This window comes from Calcarisporiella thermophila, assembly GCF_041956535.1.
Source record: "Calcarisporiella thermophila strain CBS 279.70 unplaced genomic scaffold VTP21scaffold_10, whole genome shotgun sequence".
NCBI classification, from domain to species: Eukaryota; Fungi; Calcarisporiellomycota; class Calcarisporiellomycetes; order Calcarisporiellales; family Calcarisporiellaceae; genus Calcarisporiella; species Calcarisporiella thermophila.
In genome coordinates this window covers 84726-103889 of record NW_027192200.1, presented here as the reverse complement: position 1 = coordinate 103889, position 19164 = coordinate 84726, and the positions used below count along the sequence as shown (strand labels likewise).

The 19164-nt window shown below is 48.7% G+C and overlaps 8 protein-coding genes across 8 annotated transcripts; 7 read left to right on the top strand and 1 right to left on the bottom strand.

Moving 5' to 3' along the window:
- Positions 1-139: 139 nt before the first annotated feature.
- Positions 140-1120, top strand: VTP21DRAFT_762 (uncharacterized protein; the record flags this gene model as incomplete). Its single annotated transcript, XM_069398381.1, has 1 exon — positions 140-1120. One exon carries the CDS (start codon positions 140-142, stop codon positions 1118-1120), a length of 981 nt encoding a protein of 326 aa, XP_069251652.1.
- A 976-nt stretch (positions 1121-2096) lies between these two features.
- On the top strand, positions 2097-3291 carry VTP21DRAFT_761 (uncharacterized protein; the record flags this gene model as incomplete). The annotated part of the gene is made up of 3 exons (XM_069398370.1): positions 2097-2689; positions 2770-3217; positions 3280-3291. The coding sequence occupies 3 exons, from the start codon at positions 2097-2099 to the stop codon at positions 3289-3291; spliced, it is 1053 nt and encodes a 350-aa protein (XP_069251651.1).
- A 389-nt stretch (positions 3292-3680) lies between these two features.
- Positions 3681-5057, top strand: VTP21DRAFT_760 (uncharacterized protein; the record flags this gene model as incomplete). Its single annotated transcript, XM_069398359.1, has 6 exons — positions 3681-3789; positions 3848-4040; positions 4114-4249; positions 4311-4691; positions 4768-4839; positions 4920-5057. 6 exons carry the CDS (start codon positions 3681-3683, stop codon positions 5055-5057), a joined length of 1029 nt encoding a protein of 342 aa, XP_069251650.1.
- Positions 5058-5282: 225 nt separating this feature from the next.
- Positions 5283-8069, bottom strand: VTP21DRAFT_759 (uncharacterized protein; the record flags this gene model as incomplete). Its single annotated transcript, XM_069398347.1, has 7 exons — positions 5283-5724; positions 5783-5910; positions 5982-6259; positions 6321-6330; positions 6409-6473; positions 6551-6648; positions 7927-8069. The coding sequence occupies 7 exons, from the start codon at positions 8067-8069 to the stop codon at positions 5283-5285; spliced, it is 1164 nt and encodes a 387-aa protein (XP_069251649.1).
- Positions 8070-8978: 909 nt separating this feature from the next.
- On the top strand, positions 8979-10250 carry VTP21DRAFT_758 (uncharacterized protein; the record flags this gene model as incomplete). Its single annotated transcript, XM_069398336.1, has 1 exon — positions 8979-10250. One exon carries the CDS (start codon positions 8979-8981, stop codon positions 10248-10250), a length of 1272 nt encoding a protein of 423 aa, XP_069251648.1.
- A 980-nt stretch (positions 10251-11230) lies between these two features.
- VTP21DRAFT_757 (uncharacterized protein) lies at positions 11231-13083 on the top strand (the record flags this gene model as incomplete). Its single annotated transcript, XM_069398325.1, has 3 exons — positions 11231-11835; positions 11914-12478; positions 12550-13083. The coding sequence occupies 3 exons, from the start codon at positions 11231-11233 to the stop codon at positions 13081-13083; spliced, it is 1704 nt and encodes a 567-aa protein (XP_069251647.1).
- A 1057-nt stretch (positions 13084-14140) lies between these two features.
- VTP21DRAFT_756 (uncharacterized protein) lies at positions 14141-16218 on the top strand (the record flags this gene model as incomplete). Its single annotated transcript, XM_069398314.1, has 3 exons — positions 14141-14386; positions 14460-15665; positions 15751-16218. 3 exons carry the CDS (start codon positions 14141-14143, stop codon positions 16216-16218), a joined length of 1920 nt encoding a protein of 639 aa, XP_069251646.1.
- A 669-nt stretch (positions 16219-16887) lies between these two features.
- On the top strand, positions 16888-18839 carry VTP21DRAFT_755 (uncharacterized protein; the record flags this gene model as incomplete). Its single annotated transcript, XM_069398303.1, has 5 exons — positions 16888-16972; positions 17107-17234; positions 17320-17418; positions 17515-18552; positions 18636-18839. The coding sequence occupies 5 exons, from the start codon at positions 16888-16890 to the stop codon at positions 18837-18839; spliced, it is 1554 nt and encodes a 517-aa protein (XP_069251645.1).
- Positions 18840-19164: the final 325 nt, after the last annotated feature.

Below are 19164 nucleotides of genomic sequence, written 5' to 3'. Positions count from 1 at the left end.
TTTTCAACGATATAAATAGGATGTAGGACTGGAGGCACGATACACAAGTAGCAACTCACTTTTGTGAAAGCCTAGATCAACGCGTTGTCAGCTCTTCCGTCAAATATCAAGCCCAGACTAAATTTCAGAATTCGACAGAATGGATCTAGAGAATGTGCTTCGCCGACAACGAACCTTGTATGCAAGCTTGACCCGCGATGCGTCCTTGATAGGGGCCAATCTGCCGGAATTTGTATCTGGAATGCTTCGCCTTATTGAGTCTCCATTCAATGCCGGGAAGAACGACGAAGCGTTTGCCTTCAATTCTGAAAACATTGTTAGTGTCATCAAGCAGGTAATTCTAACTGCGGCAACTCCCCTTGTGTTGCCTATCAATGCAGCAGATATGTTGGCCATGAACATCTTCAGAGTACCCCGCATGGCAGTCAGCTATCCAGGCAACGAGGCGCTCGCCGCAGCTTTTCCGAATGAAAAATGGTATTTCATCAATGGCATCTGCACCGACGAGCATGGGCTAGCCAATAACTGCCAAAGATTGGAAAGTCAGTTCCGCCGCCCAGTCCAGGGCATATATAACAAGACATATGGATTTTTCAGCGATCTTTTCGAAAGCATTCTCCAGAGAAATCTAGATATCAACACAGACGCCGTAAAGACGGCCGCCAATGTGATTTATCATGATTTGATCAATGATAAGGTGGACGACATCGTGCTAATTGCCCATTCTCAAGGCGGTATCATCGCCAGCTTAGTGGTCGATTTGTTGTATAAGAATCCTCATGGCCTTCATAAAAAGAAGTTGCTCAAAAAGCTGCGCGTCTGCACCTTCGCTAGCGCCGCAGATGATTTCCGGAATCCCGATAATACCATCCCCGTCATTGAACACTACGTCAACGAACGGGATGCGGTAGCCGAATTGGGGGTCTTAGCGTTTGGCTATAGGCCCAACTACGCTGGAGAAATATTCCTGAACTCGACCGGAAGTGGGCACTTTTTCAACCAATTCTATTCTCTGGCCCCCGAGGTTTATACTAGCGTCAAGTCCCGAGGGGCAATTCCTTGGCTTTTGAACGTATCGCCTCAGACGGGATTGAGCCCTATTGTCCACTCCAGACTTTAGTAATGCCAGGATTATATAATATGCTTGATGGCAAAAGTATTGAGGTCCTTTTATGTGTTGCATATCTTGAGAGAAGAGCAACTGCATATTACACTATTTTTTCTCTCTGCTTCGCATTTTACGCTCATATCAGCATAATGCTCTATTAAATTGATTTTTGCGAACATTTATATTCGTCATCCTGCCCTGAGCAGAATGCTTTCATTAAAAGCAGTATTGCACTATTCATGGGTGGTTTTGGACCTTAAACTTACCCCCATCGCAATGATGTACAGTATCTAAACTGGATCATAAAAAGAATAAAGGGTTTCAATCCATGGCGCATGTCAATCCATCTTTTCAACAAGTCAACTCGGCCTGCTCAACAATGAACCATTGAGTGTCGTACATATGCGATGGCTATTGCATTTTTTTTTTCTCTCTTATTCTCAATTATGAAAGCTGGTCACCGAATGGTAATTCTTGAAGGCGAAATGGCTTTGAAACTAGTCATTCACCCGATGGGTGCCATTCTATAGGAGAGTCGATCCTTGCCTCACATTTCCCGACAGATAATGCGAGGCGTGAAGGAAGATGGAGGTGCGTTCTGCGCGGAAGCAAGATATCGCTAGAGAACGGCCCAAACACAACTTTAAGACCAATTTGCTCATGCACACTGATTTTCAAATAGAGTTGAGAGATACCGAGATTTTTTGAGCGAGAACCTGTTCTCTATCTTCCTCTCAAGGGTTCGAGACTAAAAATTTTTTGTTGTAGTCGTTGCGGATTGTCTGCTTCTCTCATTCCATCGAAATTCATCTTGTGTGTTCTAGGCATACAGGCACTGGTTGCGTTGAATGCTCCTCACCAATTCCTTTGTTTTAGTTCTTTAAAGCCATCATTATATTTAATCTAATCGCATTCCCATTTCCAATCCCACTTTTTTCTCCCCCACCCTTTTCTCTTATCCAACAACCAGCGCCTACTCATCGACACCATGGCGATTGAAACGAACAATCTCGCAGAAAGGATTGCGGCTGCGCGACAGGAAGCGGAAGGCCTGAAAGAGAAAATCCGTGCCAAAAAGGAGGCCCTCGCGGACACTACTCTCCGTGCTCAGGCGGCCAACATCACGCCCCTCCCCCGCCTAGCGATGAAGACCCGCCGTATTCTGAAGGGCCATCTCGCCAAAATTTACGCCATGCATTGGGGCACCGATCGTCGTCACCTTGTGTCTGCATCCCAGGATGGCAAGCTTATTATCTGGGATGCCTACACGACCAACAAAATCCACGCCATCCCGCTCCGATCCAGCTGGGTGATGACGTGTGCCTATGCGCCGTCTGGAAATTTTGTAGCCTGTGGTGGATTGGACAACATTTGTTCGGTGTACAATCTGCGTGGCAAGGATGCACAGCCGTCGCGCCCAGTGCGCGAGCTTGCGGCCCATACCGGCTACTTGAGCTGCTGTAGATTTATTGATGACCGGCAGATGGTGACGAGTTCAGGAGACATGACTTGCATGCTCTGGGATATTGAGAATGGCGTCAAGATGGAGGAGTTTACGGACCATACTGGGGATGTCATGAGGTGAGTGTCAGCATGTGCATTCTCTACAAAGGGGGATCTGAGGGTGACTTAATCATTTGCGCTCTTGTTTCTAAATGTAGCATTTCCCTCTCTCCGTCCAATCCCAATGTCTTCATTTCTGGTGCATGTGATACCACTGCCAAGCTGTGGGATATCCGCACCACCCGGTGTGTGCAGACTTTCAGTGGGCACGAGTCCGATATCAACGCCGTGCAATTCTTCCCCAACGGCGACGCATTCGGCACTGGCTCTGACGACGCCTCGTGTCGACTTTTCGACTTGCGTGCCGATCGCGAACTGAATCAGTACACTCACGAGAGCATCATGTGCGGAATAACTAGTGTTGCGTTTTCCGTGAGCGGGCGGTTACTCTTTGCAGGATACGACAACTTCGACTGCAACGTATGGGATACTCTGCGTGGCGACCGAGTCGGTGTGCTGCAGGGCCACGAGAACCGCGTGAGTTGCTTGGGCGTGGCAACAGACGGGATGGCGTTGTGCACTGGCAGCTGGGATAGCACACTTAGGGTAAATTGGGCCGCTTTCTTGTACACGAGAGTACACTAATTCGTTTTTCTCTTTTTTGCTAGGTGTGGGCCTAGGGCCGATACAAAACCGGATTCATCAAATTCAATCAAGTTCCAAGTTAATTATGTGTCACGGGAAGATGAGCTTCAATATTCTGTTGTTTTTTAATAGTGCCGGAGGGTTTAGTGGATAGGGTAACAAATCAGATAGCTAAAAAAATAGTCATTGCTTTCGTTTCTTTATTTTATTTTTTATTTTGTCGTTTCCTTTTTATTTTCTTGCCTACTCTCTTTTTTTTTTCAAAATATTTTATATTCTAAAAAGAAATATACTATACCAGATTATTCATCCATCGTCACTATTTGAGAGTAAAAAATTTCGCCGGCTCGAACGACGGGTGGCTTGGAAAATTGGGTGATATACAAGCTCCTTGATCATTTCGAGTTTGCCACTAGGAGTTGACATGTCATTTCGCGCACCTTCCTATAAGGACATCGAGGCTAAAAAGCTTCAACCCGGTAAGGGTCGCGGCAAAATTTATTTTAGGCCCGGATCGTTGTCGAACTCGACAGGTATACTATGGAAGTGTTAGCCGCTTAGCAATTTAACTCCAATGTGTGCCTATGACAGATCCAACCTTGGATTCTACCGCAACATCGACTGCTCTACCGGGTGGCACTACACCTCCTGTATCTGCCTCATCCTCAGGGCAAGCGGTAGAACAATCTGATGTGGTTCCAAAATCAAATCCGCCTCCTACTTCTACCTTTGCAGAGGCATTCTCTTTCTTGAAAGAAACTCCACACTACCAACCTCCTCCAGCGTAAATTTTCTGCCGCTTTTTTTCTATTGTATCTGGTCTTTCCATTCATTAATTTATTGACGGGCGCGTATAGTGCTTCAAGCAATAACTCTATTAGCAAGCCCAACACTCCATCATCCTCATCCTCGTATTCTACACCTCCAGCTCAACCAAAGTTGATAGTGAAGAGAAGCGCTGGCACTAATGCTGTCATTGTCAACGCTTGCCAAGTAAGCCTAACTAATCAAGTTAATTTGTGCATGGTAGTTGATGTTGATTATCATTTGCCAGAGAGGTAATCCCGTCCTACAACACATTCGCAATGTGCCCTGGGAATACGGCGACATTCTCGCTGATTACCAAGTGGGACAAACCTCAGGCTTGCTCTTTCTCAGTCTGCGCTATCATCGCCTCCACCCCGAGTACATATATCAGCGCTTTGATAAGCTCACCCATGCTTATCTCTTGCGTATCCTTCTCATTCTGGTGGATATTGAAAACCATCAGGAAGCGATCAGAGAGCTGACCAAGCTGGCCATCAATAATGATATGACCATCATTCTGGCATGGAGCCAGGAAGAGGTCGGCCGCTATATCGAGACACTGAAATCATTTGAGCATAAGCCACCGGATATGATTAAAGAAAAGGTGGACGACGACTACCTCTCCAAGGTAATCCACCGCTTTTGGAATGGTTTTCGGCATCCTTAATACTGATTTTTTTCTTTTCCAATTACAACGTATTTAGCTGACGGATTGTCTAACCCAAATTCGGTCAGTGAATAAGACGGACGTGGTCACTCTGACCTCAACCTTTGGAGTAAGCTAAAATAGCCAAACACCACTTGCATTTCAGAGTTTAACATTTTATTCTTCTTTTTTGGTTCAACTCAACCTTAGTCGCTGAAAAAGATCATGTCGGCCTCTGTAGAGGAGGTCATGCTTTGTCCCGGGTTCGGCGAACACAAGGCACGCAAGCTGCTTGAAGCATTTAACCAACCATTCTTGGTCCATCCGCGCAAAAAGCCGAAAAAGTAGACCGTGATATCTGTTGTTGTTATTTCTATTTATAAATTATCCAAACCAAATTCGACTTTCACCCTAAAATTCGAGGCTTAGAAGCCATTCTCCTTTATGACATGTATAATAAAAAACAGTTTTGTTTATTCTCTAATATGAGAAATCTGCACACTTGTTTTAGTTGTTTGCCGCGTGGCTACTTTAGGCCAGCGCTGGTACCCTGGGCCCGTTCCCGTCGAAACGTCACAACGCCGATGGCTTATTCCCAAGGATGTTGTCGATTAGCTGCATAATATTTCCATCCAATTTCTCCACGAATTCTAGCGCGCGCATGTTCTCCTGCAGTTGCCCCGCCTTGGAAGCACCCATAAGCACGGTCGAGACTTTCTCATTTTTTACACACCATGCGATGGCCAGCTGTGCCAGCGAGCACCCAACCTGCTCCGCAACGCCTTGCAATCGACTCACCTTCTCGAGCAATTTTGCCCCTTGCTCCGTCTCGAAGAGCTCGTGCTTTTTGTTTTGGATGAACGGGAGGCTTTCAGTGGCAAAACGCGAATCCGATGGAAGGCCTTGCAAATATTTGCCTGTGAGGATTCCCGAGTAGAGAGGTGACCAAATCGTCGTCCCGAGCCCATCTGACGAGGCAAAAAGTGGGGCATATTCGCGTTCCATTTTATCTCGGCTGAACATATTATATTCACATTGCTACTCAAACAAAAATAAAATGCTTGTTAACCTACGCACTCCCCTGATGTTGAAAAATAAGCTTCACCTCAACCACCGGCATCATTAGTCCGAGTCGTTGAGCGACAGCTCGAGCCTCGGTAATTTGCTGTGCGCTCCACTCACTCGTGCCCCAGTAAAAGGCCTAATTATTGTAATGGAAAAGATTTTTTCTCCATCCTAACTGGATTTCCTTCCCAAAGTCAACGTACGTACCTTTCCTTTATGGATGACATGGTCAAAGGCTCGGACGATTTCCTCCATCCCCACTTCTGGATCAGGGCGGTGCGCAAACACAATGTCCACGTAATCCAATTGTAGTCTCTTCAGGGAAGCATCCAGCCCCTCGATAACATGCTTGCGCGATAGCCCGCGCGCATTTGGATCCTTAGAGGAGCCATCCCCAAAGAAGATTTTAGTGGCGAGGACATATGAGTTCCGGGGCCAGTTGAGCTTCTTCAAGGCATGGCCGAGAGTAGTCTCGGAGGCGCCATCTGTGAGATGCCTAGTTAATTTCGAGATGCGAACTTGGCTGATGTGCATCTTGGTACTTACTTCCATAAGCCTAGCACGAATAAAAGCAAAAAATGATCACCATTGTAGTCATGATGGAAAAAAGGAGCCGCGGAGGCGCAAAAGTTACCTCTGCAGTGTCGAAAAAATTCACACCATTTTCGTAAGCCGTTTTCAGGCACTCGATACAAGTCTCTAATAGAATAGATCGCATATGGCGGCACATTTAGGAATGAGATTATGCCTTTACATCGATGAAGATAGTAGAGTACCCTGATTAGCTTTCATTCCGTAGCTCAGCCAGCTTCCCAGTGAGAGAACAGAAACCTTTAGGCCAGAATTGCCGAGTCTACGATACAACATTTTGGATCTATTCGAGGAGTGAGGATTTTGATATTAGGGTGCTGGCCTTTTATATTCCCTTGAGAAGGAAATTTTGCTGAGTTTAAATCTTGCCCATTCTTCAAAAAGTTCATGAATCATCGTGTACATATCAAACTAGTTATAATAAGGCAGTCTAGGAGAGACGATGATGAATCCTGCTTGGTGTGCCTTTGCCATGCGCAGCCATGTTAGCATTCTTTCTTTCCATAGTTAATCTTTATTTCCAGCAGTGATGACAAATCCATCCACACTCTGCGTCCTCATGGACAAGCTCACAGAGGGTGTGCCAATTAACTTCCCTCGTTAGGTTGGTGATATCCATATCTGTGATGGCTGAGAATGTCGTTGCAAGTTTAAGTAGTGTAAAACTTTTACCCCTTTTAAATTTCCAATCACGAAAAACCTTTTCCGCCTTAATATAATCTCTTTTTAGCTTGGGGTGAATACGATGCAATGTATAACATTGTTTTACCGAATGGACCATTGAATTTGGCCGAGGGCACCCATGCAATTGACTTTGTTTTTTTTTCACCTTCTTGCTGTATTACCTATATAACGAACATTGACTGTTTGGTGCCGAAACGAATGCTTGCCTATATCAGAGTTAGCAGTGTTCATGTTCACGGATGAGGCCATCGGTGTGGAATGATTTAGTCCTCAAAACTTCGTGCTTATTGCAGTTGGGTTCAGATGAGACCGCAAAAGAAATCAAGGTTCATCCAGAGCTCATGAAGGTTCTCTCCCTGTTGAATCATTCGACGAGGTTCTATGTGATAAAATCACATATAATCAGAGTTAGAGTTAGAAATCTTCAACCCATGCAAATAGACGGGGCTGGATTAGCACAAGGAATTAAGACAACTGAGGGAGACTTCCAGACGCTTAACTCTTCGAATGTTCAAGGGTACCGATCAATGGGTCGTTGTCACTTTATGTCTCTATTCTATCCAGCTATATTTTTTTCACGAGAATTTGTCATTATGCATTTTCGCTATGATTACGATGGCCCGATTCCGTTGTGCATCGGCTAATTAGAAAAATTTCCTTTTGCATCCAACTCTCCTTCACACAGTCTAAATGAAATGAACACGTCATCAAACAGTCCCTTAATATTTCAATTGGAGGAAAAAAGGCATGATCTCATTTTCCGAGAGTCCGGATACAGGGAAATAGTTTAATACCGAGAAGCGCAATTAAGCAAGTCAATAATTAGCATGCAATGCATACAGCCACGGTCCTCTTCAATTCTATCCCATTCACCTACCTCATCGTCACTTGAGCTACGGAATAATCGTATATCCTGAGTGGGCTAGAGGTGTTACCGAGTGCAACCTTGGGATCCCAAGCGGCTTGCTTGGCTAGCGTCAGAGGGAGGGGCTGAAGCTTTCCTTTATGAACAGGGTGCATTCAGAGGCTATAAGAGCCTCTTGTGGGGGATTTTAGAGTATCCGATCTACGGTTCTTCGAAGTCAGTACAAGCAAAAGAAGTACCAATGATTGAGGTGGAGGAGGATGGATCGTCTACGGGGGCAACTTTTATTAGGTCTCGACTCTTACAACATTTTCATCCTATTTTGCAGACTGCTTTCGGAGCCCGAGATCCAAGTCGTCTTAAGATTTCAGTAACAACTCGCTCTTAAGCAAGAGGAGTTCTGAGAAAATAGGCTCTGGCCAATTCGCATCACCGCAAGAATTCTGGCAGGGAAGTCTACCGAAATTAATAAATTCATGTGAAACACTAGCCTTAAAAATCTCTCGCAATTCCTAGTAAGTAGAGAAAAAGCCCCTTGCGAATCCAAGAAAAAGCTGGGGCAAATCTCTCGGATCCCCAATGTATCGGCTGCCCTAGGAGCCCTCTACGGCCACGAGCAGAGGTTCGTGAATAGAAGATTCTTGACTCGATGTGCACAAGAGTGGTGATATTTCGCCCGTGTAGACGGGATTCTCGCTGACGCGACAAATAGCAGCCGCGAGCACCTTTTTTTCGAACACTGGACACTACAAGTCCCACGCTGGAATATTGTTTTTTCTTCATGTTCAATGCCACGTTAACCGGTAGGGACTGGTATAAATAACTAAACTGAGGTTGGGAAAGGCTGTCCTCTCCCTATTTTTTACTTCATTCATTGCATTTGAACAATTGTGAAATTGAACGGCTGGATCCATTCTTTCGCTTCATCTTTCCAGAGCTTTACACCCTTCCTTCCTCCCCTCTAACGACTAGCCTATTTATTCCAAGTTGAACTTTTCTCCACGCTCTTCTCTCCCTCTCTTTGATTAATTCCAAGTACGGCTACCAACCTCATTGAATAGCCAATGGTTAGAGTTCTACCTGTGGTCCTACTAGCCGCCGTGGCTGGAACCAATGCGCTGCCGGTCGCCTCCCTCGATAAGGCCAGCCCCTATTCCGCGGAGCACGAGGTGGCGCTTGACAAACGGCAGTTTGGATTGTTTGGCATGAGCTCGATGTTCAAGCCCCTAATGGGGATGTTGGGCATGGGCATGGGCATGGGCATGGGCGGAATGGGCCTTGGAGGGCCTAAAGGATTTTCCCTCAACGGCGGTGGTGGTGGAGAGGGCGGAGGGGGCGGCGTGGACATCGGCGGGATTATCGACGGAGTTGCCACCATATTTGGGGCAGGCAGCGGGAGCAAAGACAAGGATGCCGGTGGCGGCGGAGGGGGCGGTGCTACTGCCACCAGTCCCGCTCAGGACTTGGCATCTACTGGAGGCGGCCTCCTTGGGGCCATTGCCGGGAACTTTATCCCCGGAATGGACTCTGCAAAGGGAGAGAATATCGGCAAGTCGATTGGGAGCGCCATCGGGAAAGCGGCCGAGCTCGCCATGAACTCATTTGGGGGGTCGGGATCGAGCGCATTTGTCCCCACCATTAACCGAGTCTCGGGCGGCAGTGTAGACAATGCCGGCGCAAAGGGAGGCGCGTTGACCGCCTCCAGCTTCAAGGGCGCGGACGCGACCTCGTTTGCCCAGCGTAAAGCCGGGGAGCAAGCCAGTAACGCCAAGTCTTCCACAACGCCCTCGTCATCGAAGTCCTCTGCTCCCAGTGTGAAAGAGCGGTTCGAGCAGGCGCAAAAGGCGGGGCGAGAGGCAGGGCTTCGGGTTGCAAAGGAGTACGCCAAAGAACACAATATGAGTGACAAGGAAATGGAGCGGTTCGGCAACAAGATTGCAGATGGGGTGTTCGATATGATGCTGGCTCGCGCCGCAAATCAAGTCGCCGCCAGCAAGGGGAAAAAGGGAGGCGCCAAGGCCAAGTCGGCAGCGGCTCCAAAGAAAAAGACCCCCAAGAGCAAGAGCACTTCGACAACCCCTAAGGCTAAGGCCAGTGCAAGCTCCACTGCAAAGGGGGAGAGTGCGGCGGTCAAGGCGGACACGAAGACCACCCCCAAAAGTCCTGCAGGGAAGGAGGCGACTAAGTCCGCCAGCACCAAGACCGCCTCCAAGAGTCCCGCCGTGAAGGAAGCGACCAAGCCCGCCGAGGCGAAGACTGCTGGCGCCAAGGCAGTCGCAAAGACCAAAGGTTCCGGTGGCACAGTGAACAACACCTCCACCTCCACCTCCTCCTAATGGAAATGCTTTCTTCCTCATCCAAAGTCATCTGCAATCGTCAATTCATTCCTCTTTATTTGTGTAATTCTGTTCATTTTCTCCTCTGGCATCGTGACCTCAAGATCTCCACTACTATTTGTGCCTATTAATATAAGTCATATAGTATTATTCCATTAGACTAGCCGTTTGTTTGTTAGATATCTAAAGCACTTAGTTTAAAAAGCTATGCATCCTCGGCCCCCTACAAACATGCCTACATCCTCTATCCCAATGCAGTTAGCTCGTGCTGGTGGCTCCACCAGGGGAAAAGCTTAGCTTGAAGGCAAACGAAATGTTTTTGGGGAAAACACGGTTTTATCTGTCATTCTCCCGAGAGATTAGGCTTGGGCTCCAATCTTCCAGCAAAGGCTGGGAGGCTGGCCTTTGCATCACTACTATTGCAAGGAACCGGTTGTCGAATGCGCTCGGCGGATGGCTTGTTGGCAGGTTGCCACAGCGTGAATTGGAAATTGAATAAAACAAGTTCTCATTTGTACCACTGCCTTCTCTGCCAATGGGCCTCCATCCTCGAGAGCCTAATATCGAGGCGGCCCGGGTTATGGTCAGGCCTAGCCTCCTTGTTCTGCTGTTACCCTTGGAGGGGATTTTCTTTCTCTTAATCCGCCTGGCTCTTCGCGTCCTTCTCGGTCATCGCGTTCGTTGTGTTTAGCCCCTGTTATCGGGTGTCGTCATGGCATCGTTGTTTTCCCTCCATTCGCCGCGTGAATTCAGCGTTTCTTATTACTATTCTATCGGCTTGCTCGACCTATCGCAGCTTCTCCATTAATTCCATCCGCCGTTCCTTGTGCCTCGCGTTCTCATTCGTCTTCTCCACAAGACTGACGATATACTGCTCGCGTTAGCATATTTCACAGCCACTTCCCCCTCCTACATTCCCCCCTATCCTGTCTTTCATCTTGTCGATTTTACATACCCTCACATACTCACCCCATAACCCAATGATAGTGCGACTCGTTCTTTGTATATGTATATCACTTGCATTTTCCTGTGTGGAGTCATTGCCCTACCCGAATGTCCTCCTTTTGGAGCGCGCCCCCCTGCCGGCTTCAACCCCCCCGACATTGCGTATCAGTCAGCAGGACTCTGTGGGAAGCGCAGCCGTGCTGGCCACCGGAGCACTCGCCAGTGTGGCAAATATTCTTGCGGCCTTGTACGTGTTTTGTAGAGCCTACCACCAACGTAGCTGCCTTACCAAGACGGGAGAGCGGCTCGGCATTTTCGTGCGATTTCCGCTCTACATGGCCTCGCTCGAATTCGTCACGGCTACCCTGACCCTCGTCAATTGCCTCCACGGCCTTGCGGTGGACATGCTGCCTGGGGCGTCCGTGTGCTCGGCCATGGGCGCCACCATCAATTTCGCAGTCATGACCAATATGGGGCTTGCCGGTATGATGGCGCTGATCATATACCAAAAGATATGCAGGGGATGCCAGGTGAAGATCGGGAGGTACGACTGGAGGTTCCTGGCCTATGCATCGCTTATACCGATTGCGGTAACGACGGCGACGCTATGCTTGAAAGGATTTGGAAATGACACCTATTGGTAAGTAAATGGATGCGGTCACGCGTGCACTTTTTCATCCCTACACGCGTTCGAGGTCCACTTACTTCCTTTCGTTAGGTGCTTTGTTCTTAACCAAGCCGTCGGCCAAACTCTTTTCTTTGCCATTCTGGTTACCTTCAACTATATCGTGCTGCTGGCAACGACCTACTGCTATCTGCAGGTGATCAAGAAGTTGGTGTCGGCTGACGATGAACTCATTGTGATTGTGGGCATCAACACGTTCAACGAGACTTCCGAGGTGGTTCGAAAGAAAAGAGGTTCACCGCCCACTGCCCCGGTGAAGCCGCCCCATCCGCTATTGCGGAGAGAAGGGCCTATTACCACCCCTACTAGCCTGGCCTTGCGCGCCGAGCGGCTGGAATGGGCAGGGTCCCCCACGCACCCCATTGAGGCCTCTCGGCTCCATAACCTCTCTCCTGCCACCTCGATCGCTCCTCTCGTCCATCCATCCACTCCCCGTGACTGCCTTCCCCTCTCCTCCAAGCCACAGCCTCTTGTGTCTGAAGCCAATGGAGGCTCGGTGCAGCAGGTGACCAGGAAAATGACATTGTTTATTATTGTACATTTGTTGCAGTACACCGGGATCATCATCTACGGGCTTTGTCGATTGTTTGGCTACCAGGTTACTTCAATCGCTGCTTGTATTCCATACTATGCGCTCTATTTTTAACCTAATGAACCGTATCTCTGTAGGCCGCCTGGATTTATGCCGTGACGTTGGGTTGCCTGCATGTTGGAGGGGTCTGTAAAGCATATGCGTACACTCAAGCCAACCATGCGTGGAAAACCGATAAGCAGACCCCAGCCGACGCGAAAGCCCAGCAAAGCAAAGGGGCATCCCCCCCAATTCCACCAAGGCTTCCTGCGATGCTGAGAGAGATGGGCGAAGTACAGTGCGTGATCGAGGAGGGAAACTCCTTCACATTTGCGCTGGTTCCGGTTCAAACAGTTGCATCGCCGGAGGTCGAGCCAGCCGCAGCTTCCGCCCGCGCGGGTGGAGGAGAGCTTCTAGAGAGCGCAAGCAAACTATCTCCCTCGCCCTCCTCTCCTTCTCCCATTTCCTCACCCAATCCGGTTCCAGTCCCGAATATTGCAGCCCCTTTCGATCCGCCCCACCCACTGATCATCGAACCCTCCCCCTCCCTCTCCCCTCCCCTCCTTTTTCCCGATGCCGGACTCCAAAGTAGTTCCTCTGGTCGTCCCTCTGCTGCAGCGGCCCCCATCTAGCGCAGAATGGCGGTTCCGCCGTGCTTCCGCCGGCAATGTTCAGAGGCGTCCATCCGGATTCACCGTGGATGATTTGGTGCTTCGTCGAGCGAGCGCGATTTCCGCTGGGGAATTGTCGTGGCCGGCACCACCCACTCCGGTTTTTAATTCTATTTACTTGGCAGAGACGGTGCCAGCCTGCAGTGGAGAGCAGGAAACTGGAAAGGTGTGACTGGGAAAATGGAAAAACAAACTCTAGAGTTTTGCATTTTACTTTGTTTAGTTTGTTTTGAGTTTTGTTGTAGAACGAAAAACATGCCTTCATATTTCATTAATAATAATATCCTTGTTCCTATCCACTGGTTTTCTTTCGCGCATTTGTTTCGATTCAAACCTCCCCCCCCCCCCTTAGAGTCGGTGAGAAGGAGTTAGTGAGCTTAAGTAGATTGGAAAGTTCCTTGGCATCCTTTGCAAGCAGAACAAATACCCATGTACTGAATCCCCAAAGGGTCCTTGCGTGCGAGTTCGCAACCCCCCACTGCTAACTGGAATGCTCGGTCAATTCTATGGTTAAGAGCTTGAAGAGGTCACGAGAGGAGTCCAAGTACCTTTCATAGTCTCTACAGGAAGAGAGGGAGGAGAGAGTGCACGGGTGCCAGTGAGTGTGCCACCTGCACGGCCCTGGCACGAAATAGAAGGAGATGACGTTGTCGCCCTGCTATTTGGAACGTCCAAACTTCAGAACTGATTTGAATATTTAGATTTGTTCGCAAATCTTAACCTAAGATGCGGATGTCCAAAAATGGCCTTATTAACACAAAATTATTTGATGTGATGAAACCAAAGCTTTTTCGTCGTTGCAGTTACATTCTTTCTTACGTTTTTTTTTTTTCTATATTCTATATCTTGTTTTTTAACTTCATCTAATTCACTCTAAATTACACAAGCATAGTAGATGACTTAATTCCGGATTAATGGTTATGTTATAAACGATTCCTCGTCTTTCAATGCTTTCTACTCTCTTCACCCTATAATAATTCTATTTTGTTCATGCATCGACCTATCCATCCTGCTAGAGATGACAACCCATCAGACCCATCCATCAACCCTTCCCTCCTTCCCAATCAATCCCCCTATTACCGTCTCCTCTTGTTCACCTAAACGCGCTCTTGATGCAGCCCATATCAAGGCTCAGGCAGCAGTGCGTCTCGATAGAGCCAAGAAAGTGGACGAGGCTATAGTCGCATATAAGGAAGCAGTTGTGTTGCTGAAAAAGCTGATCGACGAGTCATCCGTCAGTCATCGGAAGAAGCTAAACTATATTGTAAGCTTGGCCATTTCTCGATTGAGATTTCTCTCCTTTCATTCTGCGTATTTTTAACGAATTTTTTTAAAAGCTGGAGACGTATCAGCACCGCATACACACGCTCATTAATTCCCCTAGGAAAGAGCTAAAGTCCAACGGCTTACCACCTTCTCCACTACCATCTCCTTCACCACTAACGCCGGGATCCTTAGGAATCCATGATGACGACGAGCGGAGTGTATGCGATAACGAAGATGAGAATGCTGACGAGGCGCAGCAAGAAGTCAGGGAGGAAGCAAAGGCTGAGGAGGAGAAAGAGGTGGAAATAGTGATAACTGAAGATGTACAATCGGAGACTTCGCCGAAAGCAAAGGTGGAAGTGGAATCGGAGATAGAAGAAGGGGATGGAGAATTAGTAGAGAGCGAAGAGAGAAGAAAGGATGAAGGGTACGAGCCTGCCGGGGCAATAGAAAACGACCAAGAGGAAGAAGAAGGAGGAGGAGGAGGAGGAGGAGAAGATGGAGAAGAAGAGGAGGAGGAGGAGGATAATGGCATCTCTGGCAGGGCGTCGGATGTGTGCTCTTCTCATAACCCTTCGGCCACGGATCTCTCATCCCATGACACAACCACCCAACCGTGGTTGAACGACTCGCTCTCAAGCTCCCTTGCATCCCTGACCGATTCGCCCGAAGAGTCGCCTCCACTATCGTTTGCACCTACGCAGTGTACTACTTCTCCGCCCAAATCGCCCCCTCCACTCCATCCTCTGTCGAAAGCCGAAGCGCCAGCGACATTTTACGTGCGCAAGCGGCGGCCAACACTCTCCATGGCCCCGCCTCGGACTTCCGACAGCCCTCCACCCCAGGAGCCTGCGCAGAGCTTGACGCCCCACAGCGCTCCTTTGCGATCCAAATCCTGCGAGATAGTGCGGCCTTCTCCGGGGGCAATGGGCTTCACCCCGCAGCTTCCTTTCCACTCCAATATATCCCCTTCCATGTTCTACGGTGTTCCAGGGAGCAATGCCTATATTTCCTCGCCGTACACGGAGAGTGGGCCTGAGCCGTGTCCTTCTTCGGCGCGTGCACGCATTTTCTGGCTGATGCGCGGGATAGAAAGAAGTGCACGTAACGGATGGTATCTGACGCCGAAGCTCTATGTGCCAAAAGGAGTGTGGCTACAGCCCGGGCTGAAGCTGGGAATGTTGGAAACAAAGCTACAGGTATGCGACGCCGTTTACGACGCGATTTCGCGAATGGGGCGGTGGGAGCAGCTGGAGAATATACAAGGCACACTCAAGGTAAGGCCCAAGACACCCCTCGCTCTCCCTCTCTCTTTGCCTCCGCAACTTGGCATAGAAGTTAAACACTTTTTCCGTTCTTTAGGAGATCCAATTGATCGATCCCGCGCTGGATGCCGTCCTATCCATTATTATCAAGAAGTTTGGTCCTCTGCCCAAGCTGAACGAGCAGATATTGGTGGATCCGCGGTCTAGTCTAGGGACCAACTCTCATAGTGGGGTTGGCTCTGGGGTTGCCAGTAAGGAAGACGGCAAGCCGCGAGTCCGGAAACAGTCGTCCTTTTTGAACTGGGGCTCCAAAATCACGCGCTCCGTGGGGGAGCGAATTAGTCGGCGGCCAAGCGACGACATGACGCAGCTCTATATAGAGGCAGTGGTGCGTGTTTTTATGGCCGCACAGCCCCTCGAGGCATGGGCACTGGTCACCGATGTGAGGGTGAAGAGTAGAGTGGAGAGCTGGTTAGGAGTGCTGCTGGTGATGTGTCGGTGGGTGTTGAACGATTTGGATATCATGATGATGAAGTGGGTGAAGAGGAGCCGCGAGGCGCAATAGAATATGGGGAAAGGGGGGAGGGGGGGGCCACTCCCCTCCCCAGCCTAATTTGATTCAACACGCATTGGCGGGTTGACAGTAAATCCTGTTTTCGTTACCTTTAATATACCACCGTTTTTCTATATCAATCTGGTGTTCATACGAATATTTATTGATATATAGGTTTTCTTTTTTCTTTCTCTCTTTCTCTCTTTCTCCCCTTCTCTCTTTACTATTAAATTCAATAATAATCTTTTTCTTTTCTCCATCCAAGATGGCATCTGCTATTCAAACCGAGTCTTACCAGGGAGTTTTCTTTTGCGTGAGCTATTCTCGCGGCACTTCTCAGAGCTGCGGGGGGGCACATACGTGTGAAAGTTGCGGAAACCGGGGCAAGCGCAGATAGTTTGGCGGCTGACTTGCAAAGAACAGAGGATAGAAATGGCCTTTCCGAGGAGAAAGGGGGAAAACGAGTCGCAGTTGCAATTCGATGGGAAAAGGAGTTTATTTTGAGTTGATTGGGAAAGGTCGGGGGGAGGGTTGGGGAGGGCTGCTGCCAGAAATCAGCGGGCATTTTGAATCTCCAACTTCACCCAGAGGCGGTGTTCCATTCCATTAATAATAATTTTTTGTTTAGTGTTTTCCCCCGCCCTTAACTTTCCGGTCTTACCTATAAAGTTGACACTTGGGATGTTTGCCATAAGACGATTCCATCTCTCCATTCCCTCTCATTTAAGTCGGAAGTTCCCGGTTGGACGTGCCATGTCTACACAAGGTAATTCTTGGGGATCCATTCCGGTTGGCCCCCCCTCCATGCTTTCCCTTCTCTTTGACTCATCAAAACTCAAATGCCGATTACACAATTTGACTCACATTATTAACTCGCTTTTGGGGGGGCTCCGCAAATAGCATCGAAATTGGGTGCAAATCATACCGCCATGAAAAACCTGACGATCGACCGCATCAACCCTCATATTCGCCAAGTGGAGTACGCCGTGCGTGGGGAGCTTGCCATCCGCGCCGAGCAACTCAAGCAGGTGTGTATTCCGGGAGAGAGAGAGAGTGCACACGCATGCAAGATTAGAATTATTATTAATATGAAACCATAAATAATTTGGACAGGATTTGGTACGAGGAGAACTGCCCTTTAAAGAGATTGTGAACTGCAATATCGGAAATCCCCAACAGTTGCAGCAGAAACCTATCACCTTTTTCCGCCAGGTAAGCCCGCAGTTTCCTTCTGTCCGGTGGCCCCCTCTGGCCATTTTGATTCCCATCTTAATTTTGTATGGGTGAATTGCTCTGCTTGCTCTGCAGGTTGCCTCTCTTGTCGAATACCCTGAGCTCTTGCTCCCTGAGAACCGCGACAAGGTCTCCGCCCTTTACCCTTCCGATGCGATTGAACGCGCGGCCCTACTGCTCCAGCATATTGGAAACATTGGCGCGTACTCCCATTCTCAAGGAATCCCTCACATCCGTCAGAACGTGTCACGCTTTATCGAGGACCGTGATGGCCATCCCGCCAATCCTGACCACATCTTTTTGACCCAGGGAGCATCGGCAGGAGTGCAGATGATTTTGCAGCTTCTGGTGGAGCACTCGAACGTGGGCATCATGATCCCAACCCCCCAGTATCCGCTCTACTCGGCCACCCTGGCGCAAGTCGGAGCAAGGGCAGTGCCTTACTTCTTGGAGGAGGAGCAAGGATGGGGTCTCAGCGTGGAGGAGCTGCAGCGTTCATTGGAGAAGGCTCGCAACGAAGGGGCCGACGTCCGCGCGCTTTGCATCATCAACCCGGGCAACCCCACGGGCCAGTGCTTAACCGCCGACAATATGCGTGAAATCATCGACCTCTGCAGGCGCGAGCGGCTTGTGCTGCTTGCTGACGAGGTGTACCAGACCAACATCTATGCCCCGCAGACCCGTCCATTCCACTCCTTCAAGCGTATTGTGCGCGACATGGGCGCGGATGACGTGGAGCTCTTCTCCTTCCACTCCATCTCCAAGGGAATGATCGGAGAGTGCGGGCGCCGTGGAGGCTACTTTGAGTGCGTGGGGATCGACAACCGCGTTCTGGAGGAAATCTATAAGATTGCGTCCGTTTCCCTCTGCCCCAACGTGCAAGGCCAGATCATGGTGGATTTGATGGTGAATCCCCCGAAGAAGAATGACCCCTCGTTTGCCCTCTACGACAAGGAGATTCGCGGCATCTACGAGAGCCTCAAGAGACGCTCCAAGCGCTTGTGTGAGCTGTTTAACCGGTTGGAAGGCGTGACATGCAACGACGCCGAGGGAGCTATGTATCTCTTCCCTCAAGTGCAGCTACCGGAGGGTGCCATCCGTGCTGCGAAGGAGGTATTTACTTCTTCTTGTACTTGCTCTCCCTGAACCCTTTTGGTGGCATTAACCTTCTTGTTTATTTTCCTTGACAATAACAGGCCAACCGTCAGCCCGATGAATTCTATTGCCTTAAGATGCTTGAAGCAACTGGAGTGTGTGTGGTTCCTGGATCTGGTTTTGGCCAAAAGGCCGGAACATGGCATTTTAGAAGCACCTTCTTGCCTCCCGAGCACCAATTCGATGCATTCTGTGGACTGCTTGAGGACTTCCACCGAAACTTTATGGACAAATACCGAGTATAGATGAATAGATCTTTTTGCTTTTTTTTCTCTTACGAAAATATTCTTGGATTAACTTGAGTTGACTTCACGTTATTTTTATATATATTTTATACTTTGTTTTCGCCCTTTTTTTGAATGCATATAATATGGAGATTAGGTATAGACAAATCATTTAATTTATTTCTGAAATTGAATGACTGAGATTGTGATAGAGAGATGTGACTGTGTATTTTCCCAATAGATCGATCATCTTTCACTTGATTATCTCTGAGCGAGCAAATTATTAAAAGCGTGTTCTCTCGACCCCCCCCTTGATCCAGGAATTCTCATTGACTACTTAGTTAGA